General features: G+C 43.5%; 1 protein-coding gene across 1 annotated transcript in view; it reads right to left on the reverse strand.

Moving 5' to 3' along the window:
- The window catches only part of HECW1 (HECT, C2 and WW domain containing E3 ubiquitin protein ligase 1), a 186,924-nt gene that overhangs the window by 135,072 nt on the left and 30,182 nt on the right, over positions 1–21,670 (reverse strand). Inside the window, exon 3 of the mRNA XM_054991627.1 lies at positions 11,052–11,159. Coding sequence (XP_054847602.1) covers positions 11,052–11,159 — 108 coding nt within the window. The remainder of the gene's footprint in view (positions 1–11,051; positions 11,160–21,670) is intronic.

Genomic DNA, 21,670 nt, shown 5'->3' on the forward strand with positions numbered 1-21,670 from the left:
TCATCTCATTTTAATGTATTGTTGGTTGTATGTTTTATAACATTCTTATTGCATTGTTTTTAATTGTGTAATCTGCCTTGGGTCACAGTGAGAAAGGCGAACTATAAATAAGCAAATAAAGTTGGCTCTAATTGTCCTTTGAAGTCAACCCATTTGAGATGGTATGTACCAGGATCAACTCTCAGTGACAGCTGTGTTTGTCACTATTCATTTATTCCAAATGTACTAGACGTACTCAGAGTTTCAGGTTGGTCCCCACTGTTTTTTCTACAGAGGTCATTTTCAGGAACCAACATACTGACTTCTGGCTGGTGTGGCCAGGGTTAATGGAAACAGCATGTACACCCTCAGACAAGTTTAAACAGCAACCATATCTTTCAGTATGAGAATCCACTGACATACACAAACCTCAACTATAATTATGCACTACAGGTATTCTCTGGAATTGGATATTTTATTTGTTTCTTGAACACTGCATTCACTGAGGACGAAAATAGTACACTGGCATTTTTACCTATGTAACTTCTGTTAGCATAAATTAGCTTGTGCAAAACAGAGCACTTACATGGTATTTTTTCCTTCCCACAGATAAATTATCAACTGGCAGAAAGCTCCCTGAATGAATCAAGTCCTGACATATGCACATGAAAGCCCACTGTAACCATGGAAGCAGCAGCTATCCAATCATCTGCCAGGTAACAATCTTTGATTTGGTTAATTGCCACCTCCACTCACAAACCCCGGTTAGGATTATTCTGCCATTAACTACAGTTTAGTAGTGATGTAGGTTAATCCAAAGGCTAACTGGACTCATTGCATCATTTGAAATGGGATTTTCAATAATGATTGTTTATGAAGCATTTATGAAGTCTTTTAATCTATCTCAGAAGTTAGAACATTATTGCAGCCTCCAGAGTGAGGCAGTAATTACAGCCTCTGGCTATTGAGGATTCCTTTATTAACCCAGTTTTCATGGTTTTCCAATGTAGTCAGAATATACATGCACTTGCTTCCAAGCCAGCATTTTTTTTTAAAAACCCTGATATTGAGAGCATCTCCCTCTCTTATTTTTTGATGTTTAGAATCTTTCTCTTCCTCTAGCCAAGATACAGAAATAGAAAAAAGAAATTCTTATTCTACATTCTTACACTTTCTGGTAAGTGGAAGAAGGCGAATAATTTTGAAGGCAATATAGAGTTTAAATTTCAGCATGCTGGTGGTTAAATTGCTTGCCTTGAGACACCGGGGTTCTTAAAAGCTGAAACTCTGCAGGGAATTTATTAGGAAGTCCTCTGTTCTACAGCAGGAAGTTGATGTGGTTCTCCTGATAGTAACATCAGTGTAAACCATCAACTAGCACAATAAGGAAAAGAGCCTTGTTGATACAAAATAATGGTATTCAAACTTCATATGTGGAGGCATGATAAGATGGTGGAACTTTCATTCTCACCTTAATGCAAGGTATTTGCTTTTCAAGTACCATCTGATGGTCCATTGAATGTCTCTTTGACACAGAAGTAATTTACGTGTCCACACCAATGGATAAATAATCAAGGCTAAGATTTGCAAAACAGGCAGATTAAGGTTGCTTAACTTCCGCATGCCATATGTGGGAATTCTTGAGGAATCCAAGGTAGCCACATATGCAGCCCAGATACAGAAGTCAGTGCTGGGTGAGAACAACAGAATGTGCTTTTGGCTCTTAATATTTGTTACTGTGAGGCATGGTTGATTTGCTGAGTGTTGTATTTACCTGTAATTTATGTCCATCTGCAAGGTTTTATAGTTCGGGTTGGGGTTAGAATGGGGTTTTTTTGTATCTGTATTATATGTTTTACTGCAATTTTAGTAGCTATACATTATGTTTTGTATTAATTTTAATTGATGTAATTTATTTATTGAGGCGACTGGTTTGAACTTTTAACCGAAGAGTGGTGGTGGAGAGTGCCCTCCAGACATAGCTGACATATGGCAACCCCTAGAAGGGTTTTCTTGGCAAGAGACTATCAGAGGTGGTTGGCCATTGCCTGCCTCTGCAACCCTGGTCTTCGCTGGAGGTCTCCCATCCAATTACTAACCAAGGCTGACCCTGCTTAGCTTCTTAGATCTGACAAGATCGGGCTCACTTGGGCTATCCAGGTCAGCTTAACCAAAGAGAAGTGGTATAAAAATCAAATCAAATCAATAGAAATGTTGAGCAAAAAATGAGATAGGGTGGTACAGAGAATAGAATACGGGGCTTGGATTGGGGAGACCTCGATCCAAATCCTCACACTGCCGTGATGCTCACTCGTTTGCCACTTGGATTGCATTCCTGCATCTCCTGACACCAACCTGGCCTTAAGAAGTGCAGCTTCTGCTGACAGGGAAATGCAGTGAAGGATTAAAGTTACACCTGCTGAGAGTTGATCTCGGAAACCTGTTAGAGGTAGATAACCTCTGTCAGGAAAAAAAAAGGTGCGAGCCCAAATTTCAAAAGACCAGGGCTTTTTTTCTGGGGAAAGAGGTGGTGGAACTCAGGACCGCACAATGACGTCACTTTGGGTCAGCTGGAACAAGGGGGCAGTTTTTAAAAGTTTAAATCACCCTTTGTGAAAATGGTCACATGGCCAGTGGCCCTGCCCCCTGATCTCCAGTCAGAGGGGAGTTTAGATTGCTCTCAGCGCCACGGAGGGCAATCTAAACTCCCCTCTGTCTGGAGATCAGGGGGCGGGGCCACCAGCCATGTGACCATTTTCAAGAGGTGCTGGAACTCCGTTCCACCACATTCCAGCTGAAAAAAGTCCTGCAAAAGACTAAAGCTAATAAAAAGTATTTTCCTCTCTATAAATTGGGGGTGGGGCATAAACTATAGTGCTCTGCGTTACTTATTCACTTCAATTGTACCTCACTTTTCTTCCCAAGGGGGAGCATGAAGTAGGTTAGGCTGAGAGAGTCTGAATCGCTTAAGGTCACCCAGTCAGCTTCCACGACAGAGAAGAGATTCGAACCTGGGTCTCTCAGATCCTAGTCTGACACCGGCGCATCACCCTGAGATTGACAATATACTTTGGCTCACTGCACAAGAGACATTTTCCTCTTTTCAGAAGGGAGCAAGAATCCACCAATTAAATACCGACCCTGCCTGAGTGAGCAAGGTAGTAATCTGAGGGAATCATGAAGTTCAGAGACAGCTCAGCAGTGTGATCGAGAGCCTGAAGAATACACTGAGAGAAGTCATTTTAAGCATAATGAAATCATATAATATAAAACAAAGAGAAGCAAGCACAACCCTCCATGAAGTGAATTCATTAGAAGCAAATTCATTACAGTATCTTCTTGTAAGAAAACCTTTTATCCAAATGCAGGCCTTTCATGTGGTACCCCGCCCCCCCCCCCCGCCCTCTTCAGGCCTGCCTGAAGAGATCAGGAAAGTTCCCACTCTCCTGGATCTACTCAAAACTGAATTATTCAGGTGGGCTTTTCACACAGGTAATAGGCCCGTTCTGAAGGGAAATGCTTTAGAGAGATGCACAGGCGAAGGGATAGGGTTTGTTGACTATACTACTGCGTATTGTCTTTTTCTATAATTATTCTCCTACAGGATAATTTCTCTGCATCATGTAATATTATGCTTATTTCAAATTCCTATTGTATTGTTTATTACATTTATTGTTTATTGAATGTCCTAGCCATTGATCATATTGACTTAGACTGTGTAATCCACCTTGAGTCTCAATGAGAAAGGTGGACTATAAATAATGTAAATGAATAAAAAAAATTATATATATATGGAAAATGCTTAATATATCTTCTATTCCCCAAGAACTGCTAGGTGCCATGTTGGATGAGATACTACTGGACTATTAACTTTAAAAGATAAGAAGCTATTTAATTTATATGCTACAGCGTCACTGCCCATGTCTACTCAATGCTTTAGATGAAGGATATACCCCAACTCTGGAAGTATTCATGCAGCAGACATGATGAGTCCCATTTGGAAGTACTCCAATAACCTCAGTGCTGATCTGGAAATTCATCTGCCTGTCACGTTTTTATCCAACTCTTCCTTAACGGAACCCAGGATGGAATACACAATTCTCCTCGCTTCCATGTTAGCTTCACAAAAAACCTGGTGAGGCAGAGAGAGCCTAACTGACCCAAGCTTACCCAGTGAATTTTGTGGCTGAGTGAGGGATTTGAACTAGGCTCTCTCAACTAGCGGTCCAGCATCCTAACCACTGCACTACACTGGTGCTCATTCATTGTTAAAAAGTACGAAGCCTCGTACGTGACCCCTTCCATGCAACGGGATCCAAAGAGGCAAATAAACTATTCATGGAAGAAGAAGAATTTTCCTGTTGCTCTGGATAGCAGGTTGCATTTATAGTCGTGGAGTTAACACAGAAAAGAGCGAGAATCTCTTATACAATATGCAATAGCTCAACACTAGCGCTGCATATCATGGGAAGTTGCCTCCAGAGTATCAAAGGTGGTGCTTGCAATTGATGCACACCCATAAGCATTTCAAAAGTTACATCCACCATGTTGTGCTGTCAAGCAGAAGAGTTTTACTCAGGGCTTTTTTTCTGGGAAAAGAGGTGGCGGAACTCAGTGGGTGGCCCTCAGAGAAAATGGTCACATGGCTGGTGGCCCCGCCCCCTGTTCTCCAGACAGAGGAGAGTTTAGATTGCCCTCCGTGCCGCTCCAGTGGCGCGGAGGGCAATCTCAACTCCCCTCTGTCTGGAGATCAGGGGGCGGGGCCACCAGCCATGTGACCATTTTCAAGAGGTTCCGGAACTCCGTTCCCCCGCGTTCCCCCTGAAAAAAAGCCCTGGTTTTACTACAGATGCTGTAGCTTTTATTTCCTTAATTTATACCTTTCTTCCCAATAACCGAAGAGGCTTATATCATTCTCCTCTCCTCCATTTTATCCTCACAACTCCGTGAGGTAGGTAAGGCCTGCAGTGCTTAACTGGCCCAAGGTTACCCAATGAGGTTCCATGGCAAAGCAGGAATTTGAATTAGGGTCTCACAGTCTCTGACCACTATGCTACACTGTCTAGCATGGCATTACATTTAAGCAGCCTTAAATGGACCCAGAAGAGCCCCGTGGCGCAGAGTGGTAAGCGGCAGTACTGCAGCCCAAGCTCTGCTCATGATCTGAGTTCAATCCCGGCGGAAGCCAGGTTCAGGTAGCCGGCTCAAGGTTGACTCAGCCTTCCATCCTTCCGAGGTCAGTAAAATGAGTACCCAGGTTCCTGGAGGTAAAGTGTAGATGACTGGGGCAGGCAATGGCAAACCACCCTGTAAAAAGTCTGCCAAGAAAATGTCGTGATGCAACATCCCCCCATGGGTCAGTAATGACTCGGTGCTTGCACAGGGGACTACCTTTACCTTTACCTCTAAATGAACGCAGATAACTCTGGAAAGTTTTTGTCCCCCTGCTTTGTGAACTGGAGATTTTGTGTGTGCCCCATCAACTAATGGCGACCCCATAGGGCTTTCAAGGCAAGAGACATTCAGAGGTGGTTTGCTGTTGCCTGCCTCTGCGAGCAACCCTGGCTTTCCTTGGTGGTTTCCCATCCAAAAACTGACCAAGGCCAACTCTACTTAGCCTCCAGATCTGACAAGATCAGGAACTGGATATGGATTTAAAATATTTTTAAATGCCTGCCTGCCTGCCTGCCTTTGTTCTTTTTAACAGCCACGAAAACCAAAGACAGTCTTCCTGGCCTCCATTCAGGACACTAGTACGCTTGGTTTATCTCTGCTCACAGTGTTCCCATCAACCATCACCACCTCAGTTTGGGTCACAATGCTCTCTGCATACTTCATTTTGCATAGCTTTCCCCTTGGAGCAATCTGACACCTGTCTGAACTGCACCTGGATGCTGAAGCTAATAGCCTTCATTTTGAAGCTGGAAGAAGCAAGCAATTGAGACTGACTTCAGCAGGGACTGGCTGCAGTGGGAAGTGCCTTCAAGCCCAAGCCTTAGGGGAATAGTCAAGGGCAGCCCACGCTTCCTTGTTTAGTGAGCCAGAAACAGGCCCTCTCCCTCTCGCTCGCTCTCGAAGTGAATGGCAATGTAGAGACCGACAACACAGGACATTTACAGAGCTAAACAGCCATTTAGGGGGATGGATAACAAAGCTCGTGTACTTCTTGCTGCAAAATTATAAGCATTAGCAGAGAGAGGAAAAAATCATTTGATTTAGCAGTTATATATACTGACTCAAACAAGGCGATAAACGAACGCATCTCTCAGTGTATGCAAACCTAAAACCTCTATAAGTGAACTCAATAAATGAAGACTCATTTCTGAGAGCCTGTTTGTCCAATAAGATGCTCCTTTTAATACATGTGGAATTCATTAACACCAAACAGTATGAGCTCATTAGTTCAGATATAAAAATTCAGACCTTTTTTTTTTTCAAATAAGAGCCATTGACCAATATGGGTTTACAAAGTATGCCATTATTATCCCCACAACAATACACCCTGTGAGGTGGGTGGGGCTGAGAGAGCTCCTCGAAGCTGTGACTGATCCAAGGTCACCCAGCTGGCTTCAAGTGGAGGAGTGGGGAATCAAACCCAGTTCTCCAGATTAGAGTCCCACGCTCGTAACTACTTAGGCTTGCCATTCCTCCGCCCAGGGCGGGGGATCCCCTGCTCCCACCTCCTCTCCCCTGCCCCCCCTTACCTGGCCAGCAGGGGGGCATGCCCCCAGGGCGCCCCTGCAGTGGCACTGCATGCCCCCGCATCCCACCATGCTCCCATGCCCAGCAACGGGCCCATTTTGGGCTGAATCGGACCCACAGTTGGGCGATTCAGCCCTTTGGCAAGCGCGGGAGTGCTCCCAGGCCGCCCTTTGACCCGTGCGATGATGGGGACTTGGCAACCTTGTAACTACTACACCGAACTGTCTTAGGATCCTGCAAGCCTTATGAGCTGCTTTCTACTGAGCTATGCTTTAACCATCTTCCATTTTGCTTTTTAGCCAATCCTAAGCAGCACAGGCTTGCCCTCCCTTAGAAATTCTCTACAGCAGCCCCATAAAGTTTTGCAGCACACGTGCTGGAGGGGATAAAGTATATTGCCAAGCACACATGCAGCAACCAAAGTTTTACTATTACTATGTGGGAGCAAAATGAACACACTGAAGACACTTTGCACAACTCAAGTCCAAACACAAACAAACATTTAAAAATCTGTGCTTGCAGGTTGTCTGAATCACCATTCCTTCCGGGTTGCAAGCTTCAGTGTCAAATTCAAATCAAAGGTGCTGTGTGAAAGAACACCTGGGTTATTCTCAGGTCACAGTCATTACATTATAAGTGTGAATTCAATGCATCTCTGTGTGCACAAAATGATCTCATTAAGGCTGCAAAATCCTCCTTGCTTGGCCCTACTTATCTTCAAGATTATACCCTTCCTTTCCTTCTATTGCTTTCATTTCTTATTCCATTTTCTCTAACCTCTCTTCATTTAGCACTGAGAGCAATCATTTTTCCCAAAGGAAAGTGGCTAGGTGAAGAGCTATTTTCCTCTAATTCCATAATATGCACCAAATAGGAAAGATGCTATCAAATTGGTCTCATTGCCATTGTGCGCTAAGAAAGCAAGCACATCTCCTTTGTGAGCACCTAGACCACATCCTGGAACACCGATGATTTTTCTTCCACTTCACTAGTCCCAGAAAGCCTGGCTTTATTTTCTGCAGCTTAATACTTCCAAGAAAAGACATAAGTTTAGTTTCAGAGGCTTCAAAGATGCTTCCTCATTAAAGGGAGAAAGTGAGAACAACCAAGTCTTTGGAACCTTGAAGACACATGCAGTGAAATATGTTTTTGTCTTATCCAGGAAAGAAGGGCCATTTCCACACGGCTTACCTTTTGCTGGAACACAGCGTATTCTCACACGAAATCGTGCGAGAACAGCGTCTTCCTGGTGCGATTTCACGCATGAAGACGCTGTGTTCCGGCAAAAGGTAAGCCGTGTGGAAACAGCCAAGGACTGACTCCTCTCATATGAGCCCAGGGACCAACTAAGGCCTGCCCAACAGATAACCACCAGATTATGTGCCTACTTAGGAGCAGAAAATTGATTTCTGCAAGAGGTACACAAGACAATCTCATTTGTAGCTTTTGGAAGGGATTGTGAAACTTGCCAACATCATATGGCATGTAGTTAATTTCCTGACCAGGATTGCCGTTTTTGACCAGCCATGTTTTTGTACTACGTGATCAAGTGGAGCGCAAGTGGAGCGCAAATGAACAGGGAGGAATACACGTGAATCTGTTCACTTGCCGTTCAAGTGTCATTCGTCACTTGTAGCTTGGCCCTAAGACTCGAGAAATGGATGCAGAGTTGATGCATGCTTGGCGAAGCAGCAGCCTGCAAGAAAGGGACTTCAGGTGGTAGCCTGTCTTACCTTGAAGACTGGTATAAACTCACAGGTCTCACAACTATCAGTGTGTATCCAACTATTCCATTCAGCAAAGTTTGCAGCCTTCCTCCCACATAAGGAGCCTTCCTCTGACAGAAATGGTTCTTCTTCCAATGGAAGAGATGCTCCTTTCGGAAGATGGCTCCTTAGGTTGGAGGAAGGCATCAAACTTCGCTGAGCAGAGTGTCAGGATACAACCCAGAACCTTTTTTGCTGTGTTCATGTGTTGAATGCACTTCATGAGGAGTCTGAAGATGTACAGATCTCTTGCGAACTAAAGAGAGGCAATTTACATGATGGAAGCGACGGAATTTAAAATGGTATTTCTTTAGGTTACCTTCTGATTTGTCACAGTGCAAATTAACTGCTTTCTATAATATTAGAGTTGTGTCATGATTTATTTCTCATGACTGTTCACGTCCACTTCTGAATTTAGCATTTTTCGCTGAGGCAGACAGCTGGTCCAAATAGATGAACCATTATAATTTCTCAGGTTAAGTCGCTTGTGGAATCAATAGATGAGCTCCAAGAGAGCCACAATTCTGTAGCTGTGTTCACTTAAAAACGGCCAGCGGGGCAACTTAGGTGGAGTAACTTAGGTGACTCCTTCACAGGAAGGGTTCATTTCTTCCTCTTGTGTTCATTTCCAGATTAAAAAAATGTTTCTCCAATGCTGCTATTAGCCCTAGAAGAGCAAAAAGAGGGGTTCCTTCACTCTGTATTTTTCCCTTACCAAGGCTAAAAGCAGCTTGGTGAGCAGGAGTCATTTTTATCTGAGAAAGGTCACTGGGAGAAAGGATTTAACCCAACATCTGCTCCTGCACTGTATCCCCAGTCCAAACTGGAGACCCTTCCCATTGCAGCTTTTAAATAAAATTAAAGAAGTCAGGAGACCTGATCAAAGATTTCCCATGTTTTGTGCCGTTACACCCCAAGACGTGACTTCATTTTGACATGATAAATATTTAGTTTGACTAGTTGGTTTCGTTTTGGTTGAATGTGCCTTTGTGAGGAAAGAGGTGGCACCCGCCATGCCTGAATGGACTCTCATTTTCAAAGTTCTGCCTGACATGGAATGTACAACACCTCTTCCCTCTTCCCAGGAGCTACGTTCAAATGAAATGAAAAGGAATAACTCACACCACAGTCATAGCACTGTGGGAGAGGCCTTCTCCCTAAAAAATGCTGGTACAACTTTGCTAAGGGGGGAGAAGAAGAAGAATGGGGAAGAATTATTTACGTTATTTTTAATTATTTAAAACATTTATTAGCTGCCTCTTTACCTTATGGCACTCAAGGTGGCTTGCAACAACCATACAAATACATAAAAACAACCCTCAGTTGAAAACCAGAATTTGAAACTAAGAATAAGTAAAAACTAAGCAAATGCCATTCTAAATAAAATCATCTTCAGCTGCTTCCAAAAGATTGAAAGGGGCGGGGCAGGCACACGTCCCTGGGGAAGGTGTTCCATAATAATCTAGAGAAAAAGGGGGTGATTCCTTCTGGCCCTCAGGGGATGGAGAGAGTGAAGGACCAGATATGGTTCCCAGCTTGGTAGGTGGAGAAAAAAAGGTAAAGGTGTGCAAGCGCTGAGTTATTACTGACCCATGGGGGGGGGATGGACGGACATTGCATCACATTGTTTTCTTGGCACTTTTGTTACGGGGTGGTTTGCCACTGCCTTCCCCAGTTATCTACACTGGGTACTCATTTTACTGACCTCGGAAGGATGGAAGGCTGAGATAACCTTGAGCCGGCTACCTGAACCCGGATTCTGCCAGGATCAAACTCAGGTCTTGGGCTGCAGTACTGCAGCTTACCACTCTGCGCAAAAGTCCCAAAGAGAAGCGGTGACAAAAGAAGAAACCAGAGGAAAAGACAGATGGGGATGAAGTCACGCCAACCATTTCTACAGTCTTGGAATGGCCAACCCTACAAGCAGAGTATTTGAGACTGCTGTGTTGTCATAAACCAGTTACACCAATGGAATCATTAAGCATCGTTACTATCGAAGAGAGTCACCGAACAGGGATGGACTCTTCTCTGTGTAATCTTCTTTCCCCTTCAAGGAGCTTACAGTTATAAATGACAAGCACTAGCAATACACATGTTCTCAAACTAACACATGCAATCAGTACGAGAAACAACAAAGGAAAGGAAGGAACAGATGTCTCTCCACAGATATTTCTCCAAAATATAAGGAAAGCTTTAAAAAACAAACACTAGCTTCAGAAGCACATAAGGAACAGAAATGCACACTTGCTCAGGCAGAAAGTGATCCCAACTCCCGAATACTAGGACAAAAATAAAATAATCAATTTTGTTGTCGTGATGTCAAATAAGAATAAATTAGAATGAGACTCAGGCTGCCTCCAAACACAGAAGCATTCAGCACCTGTTGTGAAATCCTCTCATTGTCCAACTTCACGAGGAGTTCATGCTTAATTACGTCTGCATAAAAAGAATTACGAGTACAATTCCACCCACCGCATTCATGCATTAATATCTGCTGTGGTTCATGAAGCACAGTTTCATTTCAAGCATGCAATTGGTTTTCTGTTGCCTACATGAAACTCCCCCGAACAACTTCACGGTCTATGACTGCTATGAAATACTCACACTCTACAAAGTAAGAGCTGGCATCAATCTTCCAGATAATCTGACCTCGGTGAGAGCCATTCACCCCACGATTCTTGTAGTCCAGGAAATTTTCAGACAAGACTTCATCTGCAAAATTTAATCAAAGAGATCCACTGATCTGAGAGGAAAGGGCTGAAAGCACAGTCTTTTGTTTGCATAACTTCTCTTTGTTTGTGACACTGAGTATACAGAAAAACACCAGATTATCATCTTATACTTCTAAAAAATTGTAATATGTATCTTTTATATAAGGCTCCATCTTTAACAAAGACAACACAAAATGTTTAAAATACCAAAATATTTTTAAACTATGTCTTTGTCTCAGAGTTCAGTAGCAGCTATTGCACTGTTTTACGGAGATAAGGACTATGTGAACTTTCAAGTTTCACAGAATGATCCGTAAGACAGAATGTATGAAGGTTGTCTTAACCACCAACTAGCCCAACAAGAGAGTCCATTTTACCTGCTTTGCATCTCCAACACCCAACTTGTTTTTTGCACAAATAACAAAAATGTTAACTTTAAATCAACAAGCCAAACTTAACCTTGTCTCCCAAATGGAACCTTGTTTACACTTAAAGGCCCAATTCAGTTGAACTTTGTCACCACTAAGTTTCACAAATTAAAACTTTTGACAGCTGTCAATAAACTCCATTTCATCCAGTGAAATAGCCATGACACATTTTTGCTGGATCATATCCTCTGTAACTCCCTAGCCTTCAGCAACAACTTCAGATGCCTCACAAGAAGCATGGACTTTCCCCTCTGTTGCTTTCACGTTAGCCAAATTGAATCCAAAGAGACATCTGAAGAGCAGATAATTCTGCTTAGAGTTAATGAGGATTATCCCCCCTGCCCCAGCTTCCCCCTAGTATATTAAATCTAGAATGCTGAATCAACCAAGTATCTAAATAATTCCATTCTGTCCCAAAGACTCACAACTCTGTGCAAAAAATAATGGAAGCCAAAGCGACCTCTAAAATGCATGTCAGAATGGAGAGTTTTATCACAGAACCTGACCTGATATAACCTTTCTGTTCCGTACATCAGGACGGCTCCTATCCATTGACTGACATATGTTATTTATAGTCCGTCTTTCTCACTGAAACTCAAGGTAGATCACACAGTGTGGGTCAGTACAGTCATTTCCAAAGGCATTTCAATAAACATGTAACAGGGAGGTGGTAGAAAGTGCCGTCAAGTCATAGCCAGCTTATGGCACCCCTGCAGGAGTGTTCAAGACAAAGAGATGAACAGAGGTGGTTTGCCATTGTCTGCCTCTGCATAACAACCCTGGTCTACTTGGGAGGTCTCTCATCCAATTACTAACCAAGGCTGACCTTTAGCATCCAAGATCTGACAAGATTGGGTTTGCTTATACCTGCAAATGTGCAAAGATTTAAACCAGCAGAAATCCAATACAGAGTTCAAGAAATGCTGAAACGGAACATAAGCAATTCTAAGACTAATGTATTAAACAACACAGGAACTACCCTGTAGGATCATACTTACAGCAATAGCAGTAAAGTGTCACTCGCTATCCCTTTACTGATGCATCTCTTTGGGACCACTTCCTTACAGTACAGCCCTCCTATCTGAGTAAAAAGCCCACCTGATTAACTCGGTTTTGCATCGTTTGTGGAAAGCCAGGAGACTGGGAGCTTTCCTGACCTCTTCAGGTAGGACATTCCATAAGGTGGGATCCACCACGGAGAACGTATGCGTATGGGCAGCTGTTGATTTTGCCCATTTACAGGTGGCACCTGCAGAAGGCCCTGTGCAGATAAACAAAGTTGCTATGGTGGAACATAGGGAGCGAAGGGATCCAGGAGATATGCTGGGCCAAGGCCATGAAGAGCATTGTATGCAACGGCCAATACCTGGACTTGCGCCTGGCAACTGATAGGTAGCCAATGGAGTGACTGCAGAATGGGGGGTAATAAAGTATGCCACACAGAAAGATGCAAAGCGAAAATTTTACTTATGGTGCATCCTAAAATCAGGCTCCAGAAGGTCAGAAAGGAAATTAACATTTCAGCAGCGTAGAACTGAGAAAGCAGACTGGTTGTACCTTCTTTTTTAAATAAACATATGCTAAAAGGAGTGTGAAAAAAGAGCACTGACCCAACTCTGTTAGAGGCATATATATTTAAAAGGTTCTTTCCAAGATCTTAGACCTAGCTATCCCAAAGAGCAAGCTAGGTAGTCTATACTACTTTAGACGGTGTGATTGAATTCTCACCTTGCAGATGGTTGTCTACTACTGGAGCATACTCTTTTTCAGTTGTGGCCCCAACACTGTGAAATGGGCTCCCTAAGGAGGTAAGGGGTTCTAGACTACTTATTGAGAAAACAACTATGAAAAAATTGAGCTGACATTTCTAAATCACATCTGGGCCAATGAGACAGCTGCTTCCTCCAGCTGGGTTCTTAGCCTAAAGTCAGCAAACGGAGATTGGCTGAGAAGTGTCTGTAATCTAGAGGTTACCACTTGCCAGGCAGCCATGCAGGACCAAGCTAGACAGGACAGGGGTCCCGGGTTCACCCTTGGAATGCGCTGCTATTTTAAAGAGCCAGTTCCCAACCAGGAACCCTTCTGTTGGCAGAAGGTAGTGATGAGAAGAGCAGAGAAGAATATCTCTGAAGAGGGATTTCCATAAATTTTGGTGCCACGACTCAGAAGGCTCTCTTTCAGGTTGCCACCCGTTAGGTAGAGCCCCTGAAGCAGGGCCTCAGAAAGTTACCACAGAAGATTTGAATGACACTAGTTTATGCGTATGTTTAAACACATACGCTTTGTTTATGTCTATGTTTTATAGGATTTTTTTTTTATGATTTAGATGAGGATAATTATATTTTACGTAGATAAATGTAGTAGTAGATAATAGTAGATGTATGATTTAGGCGATTGTATGATTATATTTTTGAGCTTGTTAACTGTTTTTTTTTATTAAAAAAAGAAAGTTACCACAGAAGTCAGGTAGGTTCATATGGGAACAGGCAGTCCTTAAAGTACGCTGGTACCAAACTGCACAGGACAGTATATAATGAGTGAGGAGGGCACTGTCAAGACCCCCCTGGGATCTAAAGATGATCAGGATGAACTAGGGACCACTCTGGGGAATGACCAGGAAGCTCAAGGGACACCTGACACCACGGAATCCCCTCCAAACCCCGGAACCTCCATATTTGAGGCTTCTGTCAAAGGACCAGTCCCTTAAGTCTCAGCTCCAGAGGGTGCTGTCAATATGCCAGGGCAGCCAGCCCCCTACCTCACAAGGCAGACCCCAGACCACTAGTCCCCAAAGTCCCTCCTACTGCTCCCAGCAGGAGCAATAGAGATGGCAAGCTCTCTAAACTATTTAGGCCTTGGGTAAGCAGAGAGCCTTGCTGGCTCAACCAGTTCATATGGCTAGTAAACTTCTGTGCTAACTCTGGTCCTAAACTTAGCTGTATTTAATCTCAGAAGTCTTTGGGTGAGCAGACCCTGAATCCAGTGCTCCTTGCACCTGAGGAGTCTGAAGACTGCTTCCAATCTCTGCAGTCAAAGGCATAACAGGTACATAGTTTTCCATGCTCCTCTGCATTGCAGCACAATTTCTGACCACTCCTGGAGGTGCAGGACCCATGTGAAGGAACAGCCATGAGGCTCAGTAGGTTAGAGTAAGGAAGAACAAGGGGAAGAAGCTGCCCCCTCCTGTCAGTGGACTTGTACTTCTGGAAGAGGCAGAAGGAGCCATTTCACCCTCCTTGTCCTTATTCACCCCCCTCCCTCCATGTGGATCTTGTAACTCTGGGACTGATCCATCTAGCGGTCAGAAACTGCACTGCAGACAAACTCTATACATTCCACACGCAGAGTGGTAGGACACTGCCCATTATCTCAGATATTTGTTAAATTGACCTGTACTCAGAATCACAGAGTCGGAAGGGGCCATACAGGCCTTCTAGTCCAACGCCCTGCCTAATGCAGGATGAGCCTAAAGCATCCCTGTCAAATATTCATCCAGCCTCCTCTTGAAAACTGCCAGTGAAGGGGAGCTCACCACCTCCCTAGGTAGCTGAGTCCACCTTTGAACTACTCTGACCATGAAAAAGTTTTTCCTAATATCCAGCTGGTACCTTTCTGCATGTAATTTAAGCCCGTTGCTTTGAGTCCTATCCTCTGCTGCCCACTGGAACAGCTCCTTGCCCTCCTCCAAATTACAGCCTTTCAAATATTTAAAGAGAGCAATCATGTCCCCCCTCGATCTCCTCTTCTCCAAACTAAACATTCCCAAGGCCCTCAGCCTTTCCTCGTAGGGCTGTCTCCAGACCCCTGATCATTCTCATCACTCTCTTCTACACCATCTCAATTTTGTCCACATCCTTTTTGAAGTGGGGCCTCCAGAACTGTACACAGTACTTCAGGTGCAGCCTGACCAAGGCAGTATAGAGAGGGGCTATGACCTCCTGCGATTTCGACGCTAAGGCCCCTTTGATACAACCCAAGATTGAATTAGCCTTTTTTGCCACCACATCACACTGACTGCTCATATTTAGTTTACAGTCCACTCTTACCCCAAGATCCCTTTCACATACACTACTACCCAGAAGTGTATCCCCCATCCAGTATTTGTGCTTCACATTTTTGTAGTCCAGATGTAATACTGTGCACTTATCTATGTTGAATTGCATCCTGTTTACAACTGTCCACTTCTACAGAGTATTCAGGTCTTGTTGAATTTTAACTCTATCTTCTTGGGTGTTTGCCACTCCTCCCAATTTGGTATCATCAGCAAATTTAATGAGTAGCCCATTTACCCCTTCATCCAGATTACTGATAAAAATATTGAAAAGTACCGGGCTCAAAACCGAGCCCTGTGGCACCCCACTAGTCACCTCCCTCCAATCTGATGAAATGCCATCGACCACCACTCTTTGGGTGTGATCCTCTAACTAGTTCCCTATCCACTGAACTGTCCTATACACCAGTCCATAGTTTTCCAGTTTACCCATTAGAATGTCATGAGGAACCTTATCAAAAGCTTTTCTGAAATCCAGGTAAATCATGTTGACAGAGTTCCCACGATCCAGTAAGCTTGTCACTTGATCAAAGAAGGAAACCAGGTTGGTCTGACAAGATCTGTTGGGGACAAAACCATGTTGACTTCCCCGGATCACTAAGTGGTCCTTCAGATGCTTACAGAACGATCCTTTTAAAATCTGCTCTAATATCTTCCCAGCAACAGAAGTCAGACTGGCCGGCCTGTAGTCTCCCGGGTCATCCTTCTTTCCTTTCTTGAAGATTGGTATAACATTCGTTCCTCTCCAATCTTGTGGCACATCCCCAGTCCTCCAGGAGGCCTTGAAGATGATGGACAGAGGCTCTGCAAGTTCTCTAGAAAGTTCTCTGAGCACTCTTGGGTGCACACCATCCGGCCCATGGGATTTGTATTCATCCAGTGCAGCCAGATGCCTCTCCACAACCTCTCTGTCAATGTCAACTAGCCCCCAGGTGTCCTGTAGTGTCTACTACCATCTCTAGATGGGCTCAAGTTTTTCAGGGAGAAAACAGAGGCAAAAAAGTCATTAAAGCTCTCCTGATGAAGTTCTCCAGGTTCTTTCCAAACATTTTCTTCCCTAACCTTGAGAGGTGAAGCCCATCATGTGATAGAAGGCCTACTATAAGGAAACTTATCCCATGGTCCCAGAACCCAAAGCGCTCCTGCCAGAACCACCACCTCAGCCAGCGATTCACCTCAAGTATGGTCTGCTCCCTTTGCATTTCTCTTCCTTTAACAGGAAGGATAGAAGAGAATACCACCTGTGCCCCCACTGTCTTCAACTGCCTTCCAAGAGCTTCATAGTCCTCTTTCATTCTTGCAATGGTATCCGCAGCCGTGTCATTAGTTCCCACGTGAACCAGCACAAATGCGTATTGATCAGTCGGTCTGATCAGTTTCGGCAGTTAGTCTGTAATATCCTGAATTTTGGCTCCCAGCAAGCAACACATTTCTCAGAGTAGGGGATCTGGCCTGGACACATGATGTTCCATACCCCTGAGCAGAGAGTCCCTGATGACCACCACCTTCCATTTTCTTCCACTTCCACTTCCATGTGGCCTCATGCCCTCTTCACTCCCTCCTCCAGGTTTTTGTGGTTATCTTTCCACTCTCATCTCCTCAAAAGCACCTCAGAACGATTCTTGAGCTCCAGTGGACCAGAGCATCACCTTAGTCCACATCTACTAAGATCCTCTTTATTTGTGATAAAACTTTCTTAGTGGTAGGGTATGAGCCTTTGTGAGCCACAGCTCACTTCTTCAGATACCAGAAGTGAGCTGTGGCCTATGAAAGCTCATACCCTGCCACTAATTTTATTAGTCTTATAGGTGCTACTGGACTCTTGTACTTTTCAACTGCTACAGACAAACAAAGCTACCCATCTTGATCTAAAACTTTCTTGTCTTGGGCACTGGAGACTGGAAATTAATTTCTTCTAAAGCCTGATTGGCTGTGCTGAGGTGTTTTTTTAAAAAATAATAATGTTCTATGAACGTAGCTTTAGCAGAGAATCTCTTAGAAGCCTTTTTTCTACAAAACTCTATTAAAATAAGTAACTGTGTACAAGTACCTTCACTTCCTGTGTATTGGAATCTATTTTGTGGGGGGAATTCCAACCAGTGAAGCGACCTGTTCCCATCTGAAATGATGGAGATGAAAGAAAATCCCATGTGCCGATTGCAATAACTAAGTGTTCAGGTCTGCCATAAACAATTATGAATGGCAGCACCATCCACAGTATGTTTTTCTCTGACACTTTATTAATTACCTAGGACCTTTTTTCTTATTCATATTCACAGCACCACACAATGTGCAGAAGGCTTTCTCTCCCTCTTCCCTCCGAATTTTTCAATTTTATACTCTGTGGTACACCCCTGTCAGTTGATCGAATATAAATGGTTAACCTGGCGTTATCCTCAAATTGCATTTGCTTCACAAACTGTTTCATTGATTTCAGGAAGGTGGGAGGGTGGATAAGGCCCACTCTCAAGGGAAGCTGGGAGACCTTCAAAACAAGCTACATCGATCATTTTTGCCATTCAGCAGGTACCTGTGCTCTAGTGAACTTTAAACCTGCAGTCTTTCCAGAGCTGCCATTACTGAAACTGGCATTGTATCTCGCCTACACGGGAGAATTTCTGAGAAGCAAATTCCATCTCTCTGTGGGAAATAGAAAGTACTTTTCAGCTGAGATAAAGAACTATTACTGAAGTAGCTTATGGGGAAAATGCTTGGAGATGGAGTTTTGGGACTTCAGGGTGATTACAGATATGCTAAAAATCACACAGGAAACAAATGCTTTTGTTTTATAAATATGCGAGTGAATATACATAGCCACACTTCCTTCCCACCTCAGGGAGATGCTATAGGTTTGTTTCAGGGGGGGGGGAAATGAGAGATGCTCTATACTTTTAGAGAGAAACTATCTCCTCTCAAAAGTGTGTTGTTATTATCTTCACGACAATCACCCTGTGAGGTGGGTGGGGCTGAGAGAGCTCTGAGAGAGCTGTGGCTGACCCAAGGTCACCCAGCTGGCTTCAAGTGGAGGAGTGGGGAATTAAACCCGGCTCTCCAGATTAGAGTCCAGCTGCTCTTAACCACTACACCAAACTGGCTCACATCTGAGACCTCTGTGTACCCAGAATGGAAAGCTGTGCCAAGACAGCCTAACTTTAAAGACACATAGTTCATCTATTTTAAATACATTTTATAAGATCTGCATATTTATAGCATACATATTTAAAACAATCTGAACTGTAAACTCATTAGGGTAACTGAGAATCAGTGGCAAAAAATGGGCTAGATCTCACAACCTAAAATAAAAAGTACAATCACAACCTACTCACAGAAAAAGCCAATGAAGGGAAAGAGTCAAAAACATCATGGCAGAAACTGTGCCACAACATCTAAAAGCGCTATGATTTTAACATAGAGCTTTTAGAGATGGGGAGGAGTGTTATGTCAACACATAACATTACTTCCAGTTATACGAACAGACCTGACATTGTGCAATGCTAAGCCCCGCTTCCAAAAGCTCCTGGGGGTTGTCACCTGTTGGCTGGCAACTGTGTGGCATCACGTCCACCCCCCCCCCCCAAAAAAAACTGCACCTCCCCAAGCACTGCCCCCAAATCTCCAGGTATTTCCCAAGTTGGAGGTAGCAACCCTAACATCAGTCTTAGGGATGGTTATATACTAGGCTTCCCACACACACCCCACTCCCACCTGCTGCTCTCCAGTCCTGCATACTTGGCTGGCAGGAGGAAAAGCATGTGGGGGAGAACTGTGTGTGCTCTCCCATGCTCCCCCATTGTGCTGCGCAATGAGGGAGCTGTGGATTGTGCTGAAGCCAGATTCATTAAAAAACGCCCGTTTGGAGGTGATTTTAAATGAATCTGTCCTCAGTGTGATCAGCAGCTCTGTCGCCATACTGGAAAAAGATATTTTCTGGTACAACAGGGGAGTGTGGGAAAGCATAGGACACATGTGCACGCTTTGCATGCCCACCACCCCTTGCCCCCAGGTCCCTGCCTCCTCTGGTTTGGTGTTTGGGGACCCTGGCAACCCTACAATATACAGTGTGGTTTATTGTACTGTGGAACATGCCAACAGTCAAAGCAAAAATAAAGTTTGACCCAAAGATTGTCTTTTGTCCATTTGCTTTCACTTTGAATTGAAGTAGCCTTGGGATCACGATTATTATTCAAGGAATACTCAACAATATATCAATAAAAATCACACCAATTAAAGCTTTTTTCGAATCACATATAACTGAACACAAACTTTCCTTTCAGTGGGGAAAAAATCAATCTGAAGGGAAAAAGCAGAAGAGGAAAAAAATGTGTGTTTTTTAAAGCAAAGTTTCAACAGCTAATTAGGTCAGAAATAATTTTGATATAGACTTGAAAGAAATGGCTGAACAAAAAGAAAAGAATAAAAACAGCCTAGCAAATTAGGCCCTAGAGGTTTTGTGCATAATCAACTTTTATCAGATAACTTTTTAAACTATTTTGGATTCACCAAAATTTTGAAAGCTTTCTATATGTCAATAAGCACAGTATTGTTACTCTCAAATGAAATCACGAATACATGAAAGAGTAGGTTCTATCCTGGACTACTAACTTTGGTTCAATAATAGCCTTTGTGGCCTAAGTTAAGTTACTGGGTATGACGGACTCCCCTTCACTTCCCCAGTCTGAGGCAAATTTTTCCACCAAAATTCAAGTTCGCCTGCTTTGGATAAGCAGCCCCAAGTAGGTGTCTGTATTTGTGGTTTGAAAGTTTATTTTGTCCCACCCTGATAAGCAGTGGTTATAATTTTGGCTTTTTAGCCCAGCCCAGAAACTTGATGGGGAGGCGGGGGGGGAGCAGGAGCCCTCTTTCTCTGAGTTGGAAAATGGCCCTGGAGACTGTATAACATTCAAAAGAAACAACAACTTTATAGAACAGGCAGGGATGGAATAAAGCAAACAAATGCACCGTGAAAACCTTACTAACAAAGTGAAATAAATTTTGTTAGTAAGTTATTTCACTTTGTTAGTAAGGTTTTCATGGTGCACTTGTTTGCTTGCTTTTTTGCTGTTTATCTCCGTGATTCTCTCACATGTGGATTAGGGATGGAATAAAGGCAGTCAAGGAATGAAAGAGTTGAGGTAAAATTTGTTGGTAGAACAAAAAACTCCTTAAGTCACAGGCAAAATAGTTTTCTAGAAGCTTAGTTTCTATGTTCTTAATCCTTAATGGTGAGAAGTATTTTGTTTAATCCTTTGGTTACAGTAATAATGTTTCTTCACACAGTACGCTTTTACAACTCAGGTTTCCTGATGTTAGATCAAAACTGTTTTCCTTCACAACAGACCTGGGGTCCTCCTCAGAGCCAACCCCCCTTTAGATATTGGGCAGGAATTAATCTTCTTCTCCTAAGAAGAATTAACGCTTCTTCACTTGGCTTGAATGGGAGTCTCCACTTACTACCTACTCACTCTCGTCAAAAACACACATACCCCACCCAGTTCTCTTGTGGCTGTGTAAATGGGTTTCAGCTTGTGCTGGCTTTTATAATTGGAATTCTTAATTAGAATTCTTCTTCAAGACAATGATGTTACAGTTAAAGCCAAAGATTTATTTTCCCTCACTTTAAAATGATAGTATAATAAATGGCAATATTCCAAAAAACTATTAACCGAGGCTAATTCAACGTGAAAGCTGCTTCTTAGGGATAACATTCCCCCGTTGGAGACAAGAGGTCCCCTGCCCCCAGCCCCTGCCTTAACTCACCAGGCCAGTGGAAGGAAAGGCACCTGGGAGGGAGGCATGAGCACAAAGTGCGTGAGTGTTGTGCTGAAAATGATACGTTTTTCTAGCATGACATGGAAGCTACAGGTTGCACTGTAGGACAAGTCAAGAATAGGGAAGGATCTGTAGGGGAAGGAACAGTGCAAGATCTTTGAAAATGGGGGAAAGACAAAGTAGGATCTTTGAAAAGAAGGGGAGATAGGAACAGGATAGGACCTTTTATAGGGGAGAAGCTAAGGCAAGGAAATGCAATCCCCC

This window comes from Eublepharis macularius, chromosome 11, assembly GCF_028583425.1.
Source record: "Eublepharis macularius isolate TG4126 chromosome 11, MPM_Emac_v1.0, whole genome shotgun sequence".
Lineage (NCBI taxonomy): Eukaryota > Metazoa > Chordata > Lepidosauria > Squamata > Eublepharidae > Eublepharis > Eublepharis macularius.